We start from the raw sequence: 12103 nt of genomic DNA, 5'->3' as shown, positions 1-12103 counted from the left end.
TTTCGCTTTTTATAGAAAATTTCATAAAATTCTCTTTTTATTTGAGTAAAATTTTTGATATTCTTAAAAGTTTATAATATTTATTTCCGGTTCATTTAAACCTTTCTACATCTTTATTTTATGTCTCTGTATTTTATAGTCACGATAAAAACTAACGTATTTTCTTAAATTTTCTTATGAAAGTTAGCTTTAAAAGTTAAATTAATATTCGAAAATCACAATAAAGCTTTCGAACAAAGTACCTGTTAAAATATCCTTTAATTTTACTACAATCGAAAAAGTTGTATTTTATATTCAATTTATCTTTAACGCTAAAAACGGTTAGAAGATAAATTAACAGCATTTTGCCATAAACAATCCTTAAACATTTTACAAAACTAAAAACTCTACACCAACAAAATTCGCACTAGATGGCAGCAAAATTTAAGGTAAATTTTATAGAATAAACCATTTAGAACAAAATTGTAATTTAATTAGAATATTTCAGAGAATATTTACTATAATAGATAACAATTTTTTAAATAACAGCTTTTATTAAATAACAACACGACAGGTATGTTTTAAACATTTCAAAAAACTTTTATTTACCACTAAAAAATTAACACGAGAAAAAGGAAAAAAATGCACGTCTGGAACAATAAAATTTGTTATTTAAAAAGAACTACGGAACACTTTTAAAATGTATATACGTATTGGTGATGGGGGATAACTAGAACATAAATTTATATTACATTTTTCAACTTAAAATCTACTTTAAAGCTGCCACTGCTTTTTGGGCAGCATCATCTAAGTCTGCTGCGGTTTGTATGGGTAAACCGGAATTTTGTAAAATCTTGCGAGCTTCCTCTACATTTGTACCTTCCAGGCGTACCACAAGTGGTACATTAAGACTAAGTTTTTTCGAGGCAGCTACCACACCATTGGCAATGGTGGCACAGTTGACAATACCACCAAATACATTAACTAAAATACCCTTAACCTTAGGATCAGATGTAAGGATTTCAAAAGCCTTGAGTACTTGATCCTCCTTAACACCACCACCTACATCTAAGAAGTTGGCTGGTTCACCACCATTCAATTTGATAATATCCATGGTAGCCATTGCCAGACCAGCGCCATTTACCAAACAACCAATATTACCATCCATGGCAACATAATTCAAATTATGTTTTTCGGCTTCCACTTCACGGGGATCCGCCTCCTCTTCACTAATATCCATGGCAAAGATATCCTTTTGTCTATACTGAGCATTATCGTCAAAATTAAGTTTAGCATCTACAGAGATAACTTCACCCTTATCCGTTTCGGCCAAAGGATTAATTTCAATTTGTACTGCATCTACAGCCTTGAAGAGATCGAAAAGTTTTTGTATCTCTTGAGCACAGGTTTCAATGGTATCACCTTTGAATTCCAAGAATTTAGCAACTTCTACTAAAGTTTCATGTGGTATGGGTTTGTCAATGTTTAAGGGAATGGTTTTAATTTTTTCTGGAGTTTCTTCGGCAACAGCTTCAATATCAACCCCACCTGCAGGTGAAGCAATCAATACGGGACCATTATGTTCACGATCTAACAGAATGCATAGATAAGTTTCACGTATAATGTTGACACTGCGAGCAACCATGACTTTCTTGACCATAATGCCAGATTTGGGAGTTTGTTTGGTAATCAGACGATTACCAATCATTTTTTTGCTAAGAGATAGAACATCGTCTTTTCTGGAAGTGTAGAAGAGTGGAAAATGTTTAACGTTTGTTTTAATGCAATATAAGAGTATAGATATTATAGATTCGTGTTTTTATCTATCTATCTATCCATCTATCTATCTATCTATCTATCTATCTATCTATCTATCTATCTATCTATCTATCTATCTATCTATCTATCTATCTATCTATCTATCTATCTATCTATCTATCTCTCTATCTCTCTATCTATCTATCTATCTATCTATCTATCTATCTATCTATCTATCTATCTATCTATCTATCTATCTATCTATCTATCTATCTATCTATCTATCTATCTATCTATCTATCTATCTATCTATCTATCTATCTATCTATCTATCTATCTATCTATCTATCCATCTATCTCTCTATCTATCCATCTATCTATCTATCTATCTATCTATCTATCTATCTATCTATCTATCTATCTATCTATCTATCTATCTATCAATCTATCTATCTATCTATCTATCTATCTATCTATCTATCTATCTATCTATCTATCTATCTATCTATCTATATATATATATCTATCTATCTATCTATTTTGTGTTTTGTTGTTGCCTGAAACCGCCATTACGTTTGCTCATAAAACGAAACTAAATATTTGTTCACTACATACCTATTTAAACTTTTCTGAAATTACTTCATTAAGGAAACCAAACAAATGTTTCTATATGGATAAAATAAATTATGTCTACTGCAAACATTTCAGTTAAAACTCAAACTCTACACCAGCTAATAAACTATTTACACACATGTGCCTAGTAAATTTTCCATTAGATAAATCAGTTTCCGATTTGTTTATACAAAAAAATTGCTTTGTCACGCAATATTTCTAATCATAGATTATAATTCTCAACTAATTTATATTCTAAACATTTTTGTTTTTAATTTAACTTACTTTGTGGTTATGTGCACGCCACCTTTGAAACCGTTATCGAAAACACCCTTTCCACGGCCACCAGCCAAGATTTGAGCCTTAACAACATATTCGGGACATTCTAAACAAAAAATTATAAAATTCATGTTTTATAACACTCCAACACGTTAGATCATCAAAAACACTACTTACCAAATTGCTTTAAGACTTCAACATCTTTGCTAGAGTTATCCAACACTTTGAATTTCTGAATGGCCACATTGTATTTTTGTAATAAATCTTTACTTTGGAATTCCAATAAATTAAGATGTCTCACTTGTTGCACAGTAAACTAATTAGAATGTATTTAATTAATTTATTAAACAATTTGCATATTTTAATTGAATTCAAGAAAAAAAAACTAACCTTTTTGTTAAGAGTCTGGCGTAATGTGTTGGCTGCGATGTTCATCATTTTGTTGTTCTTTTTAAAATGGAAGACGTCGGTTTAATCTTTAATTTGTGTGTTTTGTTGTACTTAACGATAATTTGTTTATTTTTGTGTAAATTGCAGTGATAATGTTTAATTTAAAAATTTAATATAAAATAGAACTTTGAACTCCTGGTAAAAGAAAAACACAGAAACCAGAGAGACTCAGTTTTGGTGTTGTTTTCTTATCAAAAAAGTGGAATTCCTTCGCGTAATAGAAAAAGCAGCCGGTTTTAAAGACAGAGATGTTTGATGCTTTCATAATATGGCAATATTTTACAGTATTGCACTGTAGTCTGGGTTTTGTTTGAAATATTTTAAATCTTTTCTTTTTGTAATGAATTTACAAAAAATTATTTATTTTTAAGAATTTTCTATAAATTTCATTATATAATTTTTTACAATTTTCAAACAAACAAAAATGTTATTTTTCAAAATTGTAACACAAATAGTAAAATTAAAAATATAACATAATTTTTTTATTGAAAAAAAAAAGAAAAAATAAGAACAAAACGTCAAAATATGTATTAAATGAGTAAAATATTATCTAAAAACTCGAAAATGTGCCTTAAATATGCTGCAAAAGTCAAATCATTCAAAATGCATTTGCATATTTCGTTTTACCTGGTCGTGACTTATTAAACCTATGTATGCTTTGTAAATGTAGGCTCTTCCGACACAAACGTTTACCAACCGCTGGTAAAATGTAATCGTATCGAAACAGAGACACATGTACATATGTACATACACCCCCCTCTGAGTACGAATACTCAGTTCATATAAAAACGGTTTGGTTGAGTCATTGTAACAGCTAAAACTATACAATAATCTAGTTAGGGGGGTTCTACATCAATTTCCAGCCCTAAAAACTGGGCTACTTCAACTGGATGCATCCATAACTCCATTGTAAAAAGTGAAGTAGCGTTGGCTGAACAGTTAAATATGTGGTGGGTATCATGAGGATCTTGACCACATACAGGACATTCGTTTGGGACGGCACGGTCTATACGTGACCATTATGTTTACATTAAGCCCTTTGCTCCATCCTGATCTTAGTTTTGCCAGAACTAGTCCTGTTTTCTACGGTAGGATTTCTTCTGTGTCTGCTATGGTTGGAGGGTGACCTCCAAGTACGACATTCATGCGGTATCCTGCGACCCTGAGAATGTCATCTTCGTATATACGACATGCCTCGGGAGCTTATCCAACTGTATGATGTTAAATACCAGGATGTCGTAAATGATGTTGCCATATACATTTTTTATTAATTTGATAAAAATTTTAAGTGGCAACAACTTCGTAACAAACTGGCATCATTTCAACATGCACTCTCTTTTGACATTTCTCAATAGCTCCTTCTTGTTGTTTTTGTTTTGCTAACGATAGCGAAAGTGATGAACAGCTGGGAGTTTTTTTCAATTAAAGAAAACTAGCAGCAGCACATAAATTATGTTTATTTTTAGTCATTGATAGATTTTAATTAATTAAACAATAAAAAAATCAATCCTACCAATAACAAAGTCCACCAGTATGAATGAAACCAATGAAACTATAATGGAAGCGAAATATATCTTCGACGAGGTACCTCAAGTATCAAAAATAATAACAGTGAGCTGTTGTCTGGCCATGTCGGTGCTCTATGTGTCCAGTTTGTATATATGGAATAATAAACACAATCGTGATCACCCGGCTACGGTTAAAAGACGTTTTCTTAGTGTTACGGTTGTTATGTTTATATCACCCATATTTGTTTATAAATTTTCCTCCAGTGAGTTGCTGGAGAAGGTGACATTTAATGATTTGTTGGGTATAAGATGGCCGGGCTTAATTATGGCCATAGTGGTGCCCTATCTATTGACAATGCTTTTATTTTTGGGTCCTTTGTGTGTGGAATTACAAAACGATACTCTAAAAGTATTTCTAGGTGAGTGAAATTGCATGGATAATGGCAAGTAATATAATGTACAGACATTTTCGCTTTTTTGTAGATATTGACTTTTGGAAAAGTAACTTTAAAAATATTTTGTGGATCCGTAATCATGTTATGGCTCCCTTAAGTGAGGAATTTGTTTTTCGTGCCTGTATGATGCCTTTAATACTACAAAGTTTTACTCCTGTGACAGCCGTGTTCATAACACCACTGTTTTTTGGTGTGGCTCATATACATCACATCGTTGAGAGACTGAGTATGGGCATGGAGTTTTCCACCGCTTTAATTATGTCCTGTGAGTTCACGTACTTAACCAAAATAAGTTCCAATAATTGACTTTTCCTCTTTTAGTATCCCAATTAACCTATACTACCTTGTTTGGTTTCTATTCTGCCTATTTATTTGCTCGTACTGGTCATTTTGTGGCTCCCTTTTTGGTACACGCCTTCTGTAATCACATGGGTCTTCCCGATTTACAAGATCTATGGCAGCAGCATTTATGGAAACGCATCTTATTGATCATTTGTTACTTTGTAGGTTTTATAGCCTGGATTATAGTATTGCCTTTGGCCACAGAACCTGAACTGTATAAGAACAATATCTTTTGGCCTTAAGCATTTATTTAAGACTTGCGACTATCTTGTATTGGAAAGATAATTTAAGAGTCTTCCTATTTTATAATTGTAAGCTAAAAACAAACGTAAACTACAGTCCACTGTCACTCTACACAAAAACCTTAATGTTAGTTTAATCATGTTTTAAAAAAGAAAAACAACCGTAATGTTTTTGTGTTTATATACTCATTTTCTTTTTATAAAAAATACGAAAAAATTGTTTTATAAATTAAAACACTTTATAAAACTTTATTCACCTTTCAAAGTTTGTTCTAATTCATTGTTGGCTTTAAGTTCTTTAATAATATCCAAACCACCAACAAGTTCACCTTTAACATAGACCTGAGGATATGTGGGCCAATCGGAATAGGTTTTTAAACCTTGACGTACTTCTTCATCACTTAAAATATCGAATGTTTCGTAAGGAAGTCTATGTATAAAAATAATAAATGTAAAATAATTAATTTTTGTTTTCAATAAATGATTGCTGACATTTATCTTACCCCAATTCATTAACTATGGCTATTAATTGTTTGGAGAAACCACATCTTGGGGCATCACGATCACCTTTCATGAATATCATTAAGGGAGCTTTGTTAATCAATGATTTCAAACGTTCCTCTAAGGGTTGTTCACTAGTAGCAGCAGCTCCCAACTTTTTACATTTAGCTGTTAGATTGGCAATATCGACACCGTCGACGCGATCGATAGCTGTACCTTTGGCGAAAATGATGACTGTTGGAACGGCATCAATCTGGAATTAAATACAAATGGGTATTTATATTAAAGGAGTAATTTATGTCGTATCTAGTGCTAAAGCTAAGCTGATGTCTGAAGTATCTTGAGGATTTCCGAGATAGTAAGGACGAAGGACGATTGTGGCAACGATTATGAACACTTTTTTCACCAGCTCTCAATTGTGCAAGGATCAATCCTGAACTTAGGGAAGCAATTTTTACAGAGGATAATAAAGTGGATCAGTATAAATCCTGTTGATTTTCCAGATATCTGGAGTCATAAATTGGTAAATTGAAAGTATCAATAGTCACACTTATTACAGGAAGTACTTTTAGAAGTAATAGGTATGAAAAGTCCATAGAATTCGAGGGTTTTAATTTGATGACTATGTTATACAATTCACGATTAATGAAGTTATGTTCCTGAGAAACAGATGATGATAACCAAAATGGTAAAAATGTAACTATTTCAAAAATTAGAAATACAATTGTAAAATGTATTTCACTTTTGGCCTTAAAGATACCCATTTTGGCCATAATTGTTTTTGTCAAAACCACTTCAATAGGATTACTTAACACTAATTATAATATACCACACCAACCTGATGTTTCATGGCGATTTCTGGAAAATCTTCAGCCGTAATCTTAACAAAAGCCAATTTATCAGCTAATAATTTTGTTAAATCTTCCAGAACATCTTGAACCTGTTTGCATTGTTCAGCCCAGTCGGCAGAAAATAAGACCACGGAGGTTTTATCGGCACTAGATAAAAACAAAACAATTAACTCATGACAATATTACAAACTAATTTATTTTATTAAACCTGATAATTTGTTTATATTCTTCTTCCGATTTAATAGCTACCACAGGCATTTTATAGAATTATTTTTTTTTTAATAAAAAGCCAATTATTTGTTATAAAAAACTAAAATTAATTTTGCAATTCTTGCTGCAAGTAATATTTTTTCGCACTTCAGCTAAATGTCAAACTCGTTTAGAGGTTATACTTTTTGAGAGACCTGTGCCGACCAAGTGAAAATGTTTTGTGTCAAGCTGCTGAGAATTTTAAAAGTTGACGACGTCATGAAATTTTTTAACTAATGATAACCTGCAAATAAACATTAGTTTTTAATCGTATTTTGTTAATTTTTGTAGAATAATAATTTTACAATTGTTTCTTTTTCATAATTCAAGCTTTTAGCCGTTGATATTTTTGATTAGCCGACGGCGTTAAGAAATTCCGTTGGCTTATGCTTCTATTAGCATTGTGAATTGTTTTTGACATATAGAGGGCGCTTGTGTTTCAGTAAGAAAAAATATTTCCACATGAAAGTCAGATTTTTTTTCTTCATCTTTAAGAAATTGTTTTTTTATCGCTTAAAAAATGAAGTTTTATTAAGAAATTAGTGTTATTTTTAAGAAATTTTTATATATTATAAAATAGCCATGTCTCAGCCTTCTATTTTAATAATAGAACCATTCTACGGTGGCAGCCATAAACAATTAATTGATACTTTAATAGAATGTAAGTAGTTGTGAGAATTTTCATCCATCATTGCATTAACTTGCAACGTGCAACAAATTAACTCCCTGTTTTTTTTCTTTTTGTTTTATGTGGCCCCTGTTAGGTTTAAATGTAAGTGACTATGAAATTTTTAGTTTGCCCGCCAAGAAATGGCATTGGCGTGCCCGAACGGGAGCTTTGTATTTCTCGCAAATGATACCACAAAATCATCAGTACAAAGTTTTGTTTACCTCATCGGTATTGAATTTGGCCGAACTTTTAGGTTGCCGGCCGGATTTGAATGTGTGCAAGAAAATTGTGTATTTCCATGAAAATCAATTGGTCTACCCTGTTAGAGAGGTAAAGGAAAGAGATTGCCAATATGGTCTAAATCAAATACTCACTTGGTAAGTTTCAATTCAATTCCCTTTTCAACTTAACACTAATATAATAGTTTTCTTCTAGTCTGGCTGCTGACCATGTCATTTTCAACTCCAACTTCAATCGTACTTCCTTTTTGGATAATATCACTCCCTTCCTTAATATACAGCCCGACTTGAAACTCAAGCATTTACGCGAAAAACTCGAAACTAAATGCGAAGTTTTATATTTTCCCATCAAATTTCATGCATTCCCCAATAAGCGCCTTATGTTGGATGGCGATATACAAATGACCTCGCTAACCACTGGCAATGCCAATGATTGTTTACATTTGATATGGCCTCATCGTTGGGAACACGATAAAAATCCCAAACTTTTAGTGGAAGTTTTGCTAGAGTTGAATAAACGTCAAGTGGATTTTAAGGTGACGATTTGTGGTGAAACCTATCAAACTTCACCGGAGGCTTTTGAGGGTCTGCAGGATAAGTTGGGTTCGAAATTGGTGAATTTTGGTTTTTTGTCACGTGAGAAATATGTTAAAGCACTGCTGGACGGTGATGTGGTTATATCGACAGCCGGGCATGAATTCTATGGTGTGGCCATGTAAGTTTTGAAGCCTTTTTTTCTATTTTTTAAAACAATGTGTCAAAGGAACTTTGCTAATTTGTTAAGATAAAGCAAACTTTTCTTTAAATGAAGAAATATTAGCGAAAATGAAAGGATTTCTGTGAAAATTAAAAAATTTTGTCAAAATATTTTTTGGCAAAAAATTTTACCAAAACTTTTCTAGTTAGATTTTTTAAATTAAATTAAATTTCTTTTTCATTGTAGGCTCGAAGCAACATATTGTGGTTGCATGCCCATTGCACCCAATAAACTTGTCTATCCCGAATTGTATCCCAAAGAAAATCTATATAATACTTCCAATCAATTGATAAAAATGTTATACAATTGGTGTCGTAATCCGTTAATGTTTCGTAAACAACGTGAGAAATTTTTTGAATATTTTACATTCGATCGTTATTCAGCACAGCATTTAGTACCAAAATATTTGGAAAAATTAAGAATTTAAAATACACAACTAAAGGAAAAAGAGACCAGCCCAAATTTAACAAAATGCCATAGTGCAATAATTCGAATTTAGAACGTAAGTCTGAAATTTGAATTACTTTAAAAAAGAAAAGTAGACATACAATTTCTTAACAAATATATTTTGATATAAAAAAGTTATAATGAAAAGTTAACGACAAAACTTTTCATTAAACTTAGAGAAAAACTAAAAAAAAAACTTGACCAATTTTAAATAACTGAAAACTTGGCAATATAAAAGAACGCATAAAGAAATTTGTTAATAAAAGTTTAAGTTTAAATTTAAGTAGCGCTTAAAATCAAAACTAATTTTAAATTGCCTGTTGGTTAAATTTATTAACCTTTTTTTATAAGTTTTATAAAATTTGCGCGAAATTGTTTGTTTTGACTGTTTTTTAAAACTTTTTTACTGATAACATTTTTTATTATTAAACTAGTGTAGTAGTTATTTGTTTCTTTTATTTTTAGCTTATTTTAACCCTTTTTTAATTTTTTATTATTTAGATAATATTAAAGATTACTGTTAAGCATAAAAAACAAAATAGTTGATAAAAAATATTACAAAACCAACATAGAAAACTGGAACTGGTTTCAGAAATGATCTTCTTTAAATTTGGGTGGTGCACTGTAAGGCTCTTTAACATGAGCCCGATATTCCTCATCATCATCATGACATTCACGATAACATTGAGCACAAAATAATTCACCATCACATCCTTTACAACGAAAGACTGCATCTTCATTGCATATATTACACCAAGGTAATTCTTCGGTATCAACACCTGTTGGTGGTGGCGGTATACCAGCTGCTAATTCAGTTTCTAAGCTGTTGGAAGCATCAGGTAAGCGAGCTTCAGCTAAATACTAGGAAATTTAATTTTTGTTATCAATAAATATTGCAAGACAATTAATACTAGTAACTAATTAATTTTTGTAATCAATAAATTAAATTTTGTTGCCATAAGAAATATACATGTTAAATCATTAATCTGGACTGTAGATCTGAACTATGTGACCATAGTTAACACTACAACCTGTACCATATTTAAGACTATAGTCTGAATAATAGTTGAGACCAGACTGTAATCTAAATGGTTACCTGTACACTTTGGATTAAAAATAAGACTTATAAGTCGGGATTATAAGTTATAGTCTGGACTGTTGGCTATATTTTAGATCATAAACTTTAGTCTGTATCCAAAATATAATCTATAAACCATAGATTATAGTCTTGTCCGTAGATTATATTCTGGAATATTCACTATAGTTTGGGCTGTAGAGTATAGTTAGAACTATACACTATAATCTGCACTATAGGCTAAAGAATATAGCCTGACTAGTCTGTAGTCTGACTATAGTTAAGACTATATTCTTGGCTATGGCCTTGATTTAATACTATAAAGTTAACAATATTTCTGAAATTTAATTTTATTTAAACTCGAGCAACTTCTTTGCTGTTTTCTTGAGTTAACTTTATTATACTTACCTTTTCCATAATTCCCTTAAGCATCGTCTCATCATCCATTTCATTATCGCTAGGAGTATTAGTATCCGGTGAAGTCGCAGCACCAATAGCACTACTACCACTCGCTGCTGGTGTCACAGGATCATCTCTCAATGCCTTCAATCTCCTCTCAATATCCGATAAAGTATCCTTTCTGTCCGTTTCCAAACGATTATCAATCTCAGCCTCTCCCATAAATTGAGCCAACAAATCATTCATTTTCTCCTGATCCGTACGTTGATCTGTATTCAAAAGTAAATCCTTTTTCGAATAATCCTTTTGAGGCATACCATTTAATTTCGATAAACGTGAACGTATCTCATCATCACTGGGAAATGATGAGGGATCACTAGCTTTTAGATTCTTTAAACGTTGTAATATTGCACTATCAAGATTGGCTGTAATATCAGAATTTTCACCACTGGAATGTGTTGAAGTTGTCATTTTAGCCGGAGAAATGGGTTCCAAAACCTCACCCACTAGGGCTGCTGAAGGCTCCACCTCCAGCAAAGCATTTATATCTTTTTGCACTATTTGCTCATTGACCATGCCCTTATTAGCTTTGGTAACTATAGTGCCTGGCAGTGTCTCGACATCGATAACCTTTTCAACTTCTTGTAATTTGGACAATTTATCGTAACATATCAGGCATACATTCATTACCTTGTTGTTATGTCTGGGCACTGCCACTGGACGTTTAAGGCATTTGGCACAATAGGAATAGCCGCAGTTGGGACAGCCATACTAAAAATTCAAAACAATTGATTAGTTAATTTATCTTTCTTTTAAATGAGTCATTTTTTTTGTTTTATCTTTTACCTCTTTGCAAAATAAACCATATTTTCTGCTGCAGCCAAAGCAGGACATTGTTATTTTCTCAAAAATTATTTGTTCATTTAATAAATGTTTAGTATTTGTTTATGATTTTATAAGATTTTATCTATAGTTGTTGTTTTTTATTGCGGTATAGAATATTCTTTGGCTAAGAACAAAGACAAAAGATTTTCGTTTGTTGGGTCAGCTGATGGTATCAGCTGGTGGTGGTTTAGTCATTGTAGGGTTGTAGTTGGTAGGGTTTCGATATACATAATACTTAGAGGTTTAAGACCGTTATTTTAAATTTGAAAAAGAAGTATTATTTAAAAGTTACATGCTCTAGTATTTAGAAGGATTCTATAAATCTTCTATTTGTCGAAAAAGATCAGTAATTAGTTAGAGTTTTATATTCGGCTGATCCGAATTTTGTTCGTTAACAGACTGATA

The 12103-nt window shown here is 31.7% G+C and overlaps 5 protein-coding genes across 5 annotated transcripts; 2 read left to right on the top strand and 3 right to left on the bottom strand.

The window, feature by feature from the left end:
• Positions 1–624: 624 nt before the first annotated feature.
• LOC119604426 (succinate--CoA ligase [GDP-forming] subunit beta, mitochondrial) lies at positions 625–3324 on the bottom strand. Its single transcript, XM_037957013.1, has 4 exons — positions 3019–3324; positions 2806–2944; positions 2635–2734; positions 625–1718 (listed from the first exon to the last, which is right to left on the bottom strand). The coding sequence occupies exons 1-4, from the start codon at positions 3064–3066 to the stop codon at positions 749–751; spliced, it is 1257 nt and encodes a 418-aa protein (XP_037812941.1). The 5' UTR covers positions 3067–3324; the 3' UTR covers positions 625–748.
• Positions 3325–4433: 1109 nt separating this feature from the next.
• On the top strand, positions 4434–5877 carry LOC119604427 (CAAX prenyl protease 2). The gene is made up of 3 exons (XM_037957014.1): positions 4434–5005; positions 5070–5306; positions 5363–5877. Exons 1-3 carry the CDS (start codon positions 4612–4614, stop codon positions 5623–5625), a joined length of 894 nt encoding a protein of 297 aa, XP_037812942.1. The 5' UTR covers positions 4434–4611; the 3' UTR covers positions 5626–5877.
• Positions 5845–7470, bottom strand: LOC119604428 (glutaredoxin 3). The gene is made up of 4 exons (XM_037957015.1): positions 7186–7470; positions 6965–7124; positions 6129–6379; positions 5845–6055 (listed from the first exon to the last, which is right to left on the bottom strand). Exons 1-4 carry the CDS (start codon positions 7233–7235, stop codon positions 5875–5877), a joined length of 642 nt encoding a protein of 213 aa, XP_037812943.1. The 5' UTR covers positions 7236–7470; the 3' UTR covers positions 5845–5874.
• A 197-nt stretch (positions 7471–7667) lies between these two features.
• On the top strand, positions 7668–9918 carry LOC119604422 (glycosyltransferase-like domain-containing protein 1-like). The gene is made up of 4 exons (XM_037957009.1): positions 7668–7887; positions 7991–8273; positions 8332–8850; positions 9079–9918. The coding sequence occupies exons 1-4, from the start codon at positions 7809–7811 to the stop codon at positions 9317–9319; spliced, it is 1122 nt and encodes a 373-aa protein (XP_037812937.1). The 5' UTR covers positions 7668–7808; the 3' UTR covers positions 9320–9918.
• Positions 9779–11834, bottom strand: LOC119604423 (abscission/NoCut checkpoint regulator). The gene is made up of 3 exons (XM_037957010.1): positions 11660–11834; positions 10823–11584; positions 9779–10200 (listed from the first exon to the last, which is right to left on the bottom strand). Exons 1-3 carry the CDS (start codon positions 11705–11707, stop codon positions 9928–9930), a joined length of 1083 nt encoding a protein of 360 aa, XP_037812938.1. The 5' UTR covers positions 11708–11834; the 3' UTR covers positions 9779–9927.
• Between the last annotated feature and the right edge of the window lie 269 nt (positions 11835–12103).

This window comes from Lucilia sericata, unplaced genomic scaffold (genome assembly GCF_015586225.1).
Source record: "Lucilia sericata isolate MDLA Ls3-8-SP2 unplaced genomic scaffold, ASM1558622v1 Contig000391F_arrow, whole genome shotgun sequence".
Lineage (NCBI taxonomy): Eukaryota > Metazoa > Arthropoda > Insecta > Diptera > Calliphoridae > Lucilia > Lucilia sericata.
The sequence above is the reverse complement of the archived record's forward strand: the minus strand, read 5'-3'. Positions and strand labels throughout refer to the sequence as shown.

Coding starts and splice junctions, on each gene's coding strand:
- LOC119604428 (XM_037957015.1), bottom strand. CDS start 7,235: ATGCCTGTGGTAGCTATTAAATCGGAAGAAGAATATAAACAAATTATC. Junction 7,125..7,185: donor GAATATAAACAAATTATCAG/GTTTAATAAAAT, acceptor GTTTTTATCTAG/TGCCGATAAAACCTCCGTGG. Junction 6,380..6,964: donor AAATCGCCATGAAACATCAG/GTTGGTGTGGTA, acceptor ATTTAATTCCAG/ATTGATGCCGTTCCAACAGT.
- LOC119604422 (XM_037957009.1), top strand. CDS start 7,809: ATGTCTCAGCCTTCTATTTTAATAATAGAACCATTCTACGGTGGCAGC. Junction 7,888..7,990: donor AATTGATACTTTAATAGAAT/GTAAGTAGTTGT, acceptor GGCCCCTGTTAG/GTTTAAATGTAAGTGACTAT. Junction 8,274..8,331: donor CTAAATCAAATACTCACTTG/GTAAGTTTCAAT, acceptor GTTTTCTTCTAG/TCTGGCTGCTGACCATGTCA.
- LOC119604426 (XM_037957013.1), bottom strand. CDS start 3,066: ATGATGAACATCGCAGCCAACACATTACGCCAGACTCTTAACAAAAAG. Junction 2,735..2,805: donor TGAAGTCTTAAAGCAATTTG/GTAAGTAGTGTT, acceptor TTTTTTGTTTAG/AATGTCCCGAATATGTTGTT. Junction 1,719..2,634: donor GGCGTGCACATAACCACAAA/GTAAGTTAAATT, acceptor CTACACTTCCAG/AAAAGACGATGTTCTATCTC.
- LOC119604427 (XM_037957014.1), top strand. CDS start 4,612: ATGAATGAAACCAATGAAACTATAATGGAAGCGAAATATATCTTCGAC. Junction 5,006..5,069: donor TACTCTAAAAGTATTTCTAG/GTGAGTGAAATT, acceptor GCTTTTTTGTAG/ATATTGACTTTTGGAAAAGT. Junction 5,307..5,362: donor CACCGCTTTAATTATGTCCT/GTGAGTTCACGT, acceptor TTCCTCTTTTAG/TATCCCAATTAACCTATACT.
- LOC119604423 (XM_037957010.1), bottom strand. CDS start 11,707: ATGTCCTGCTTTGGCTGCAGCAGAAAATATGGTTTATTTTGCAAAGAG. Junction 11,585..11,659: donor ATGGTTTATTTTGCAAAGAG/GTAAAAGATAAA, acceptor TTGAATTTTTAG/TATGGCTGTCCCAACTGCGG. Junction 10,201..10,822: donor TTAAGGGAATTATGGAAAAG/GTAAGTATAATA, acceptor TAAATTTCCTAG/TATTTAGCTGAAGCTCGCTT.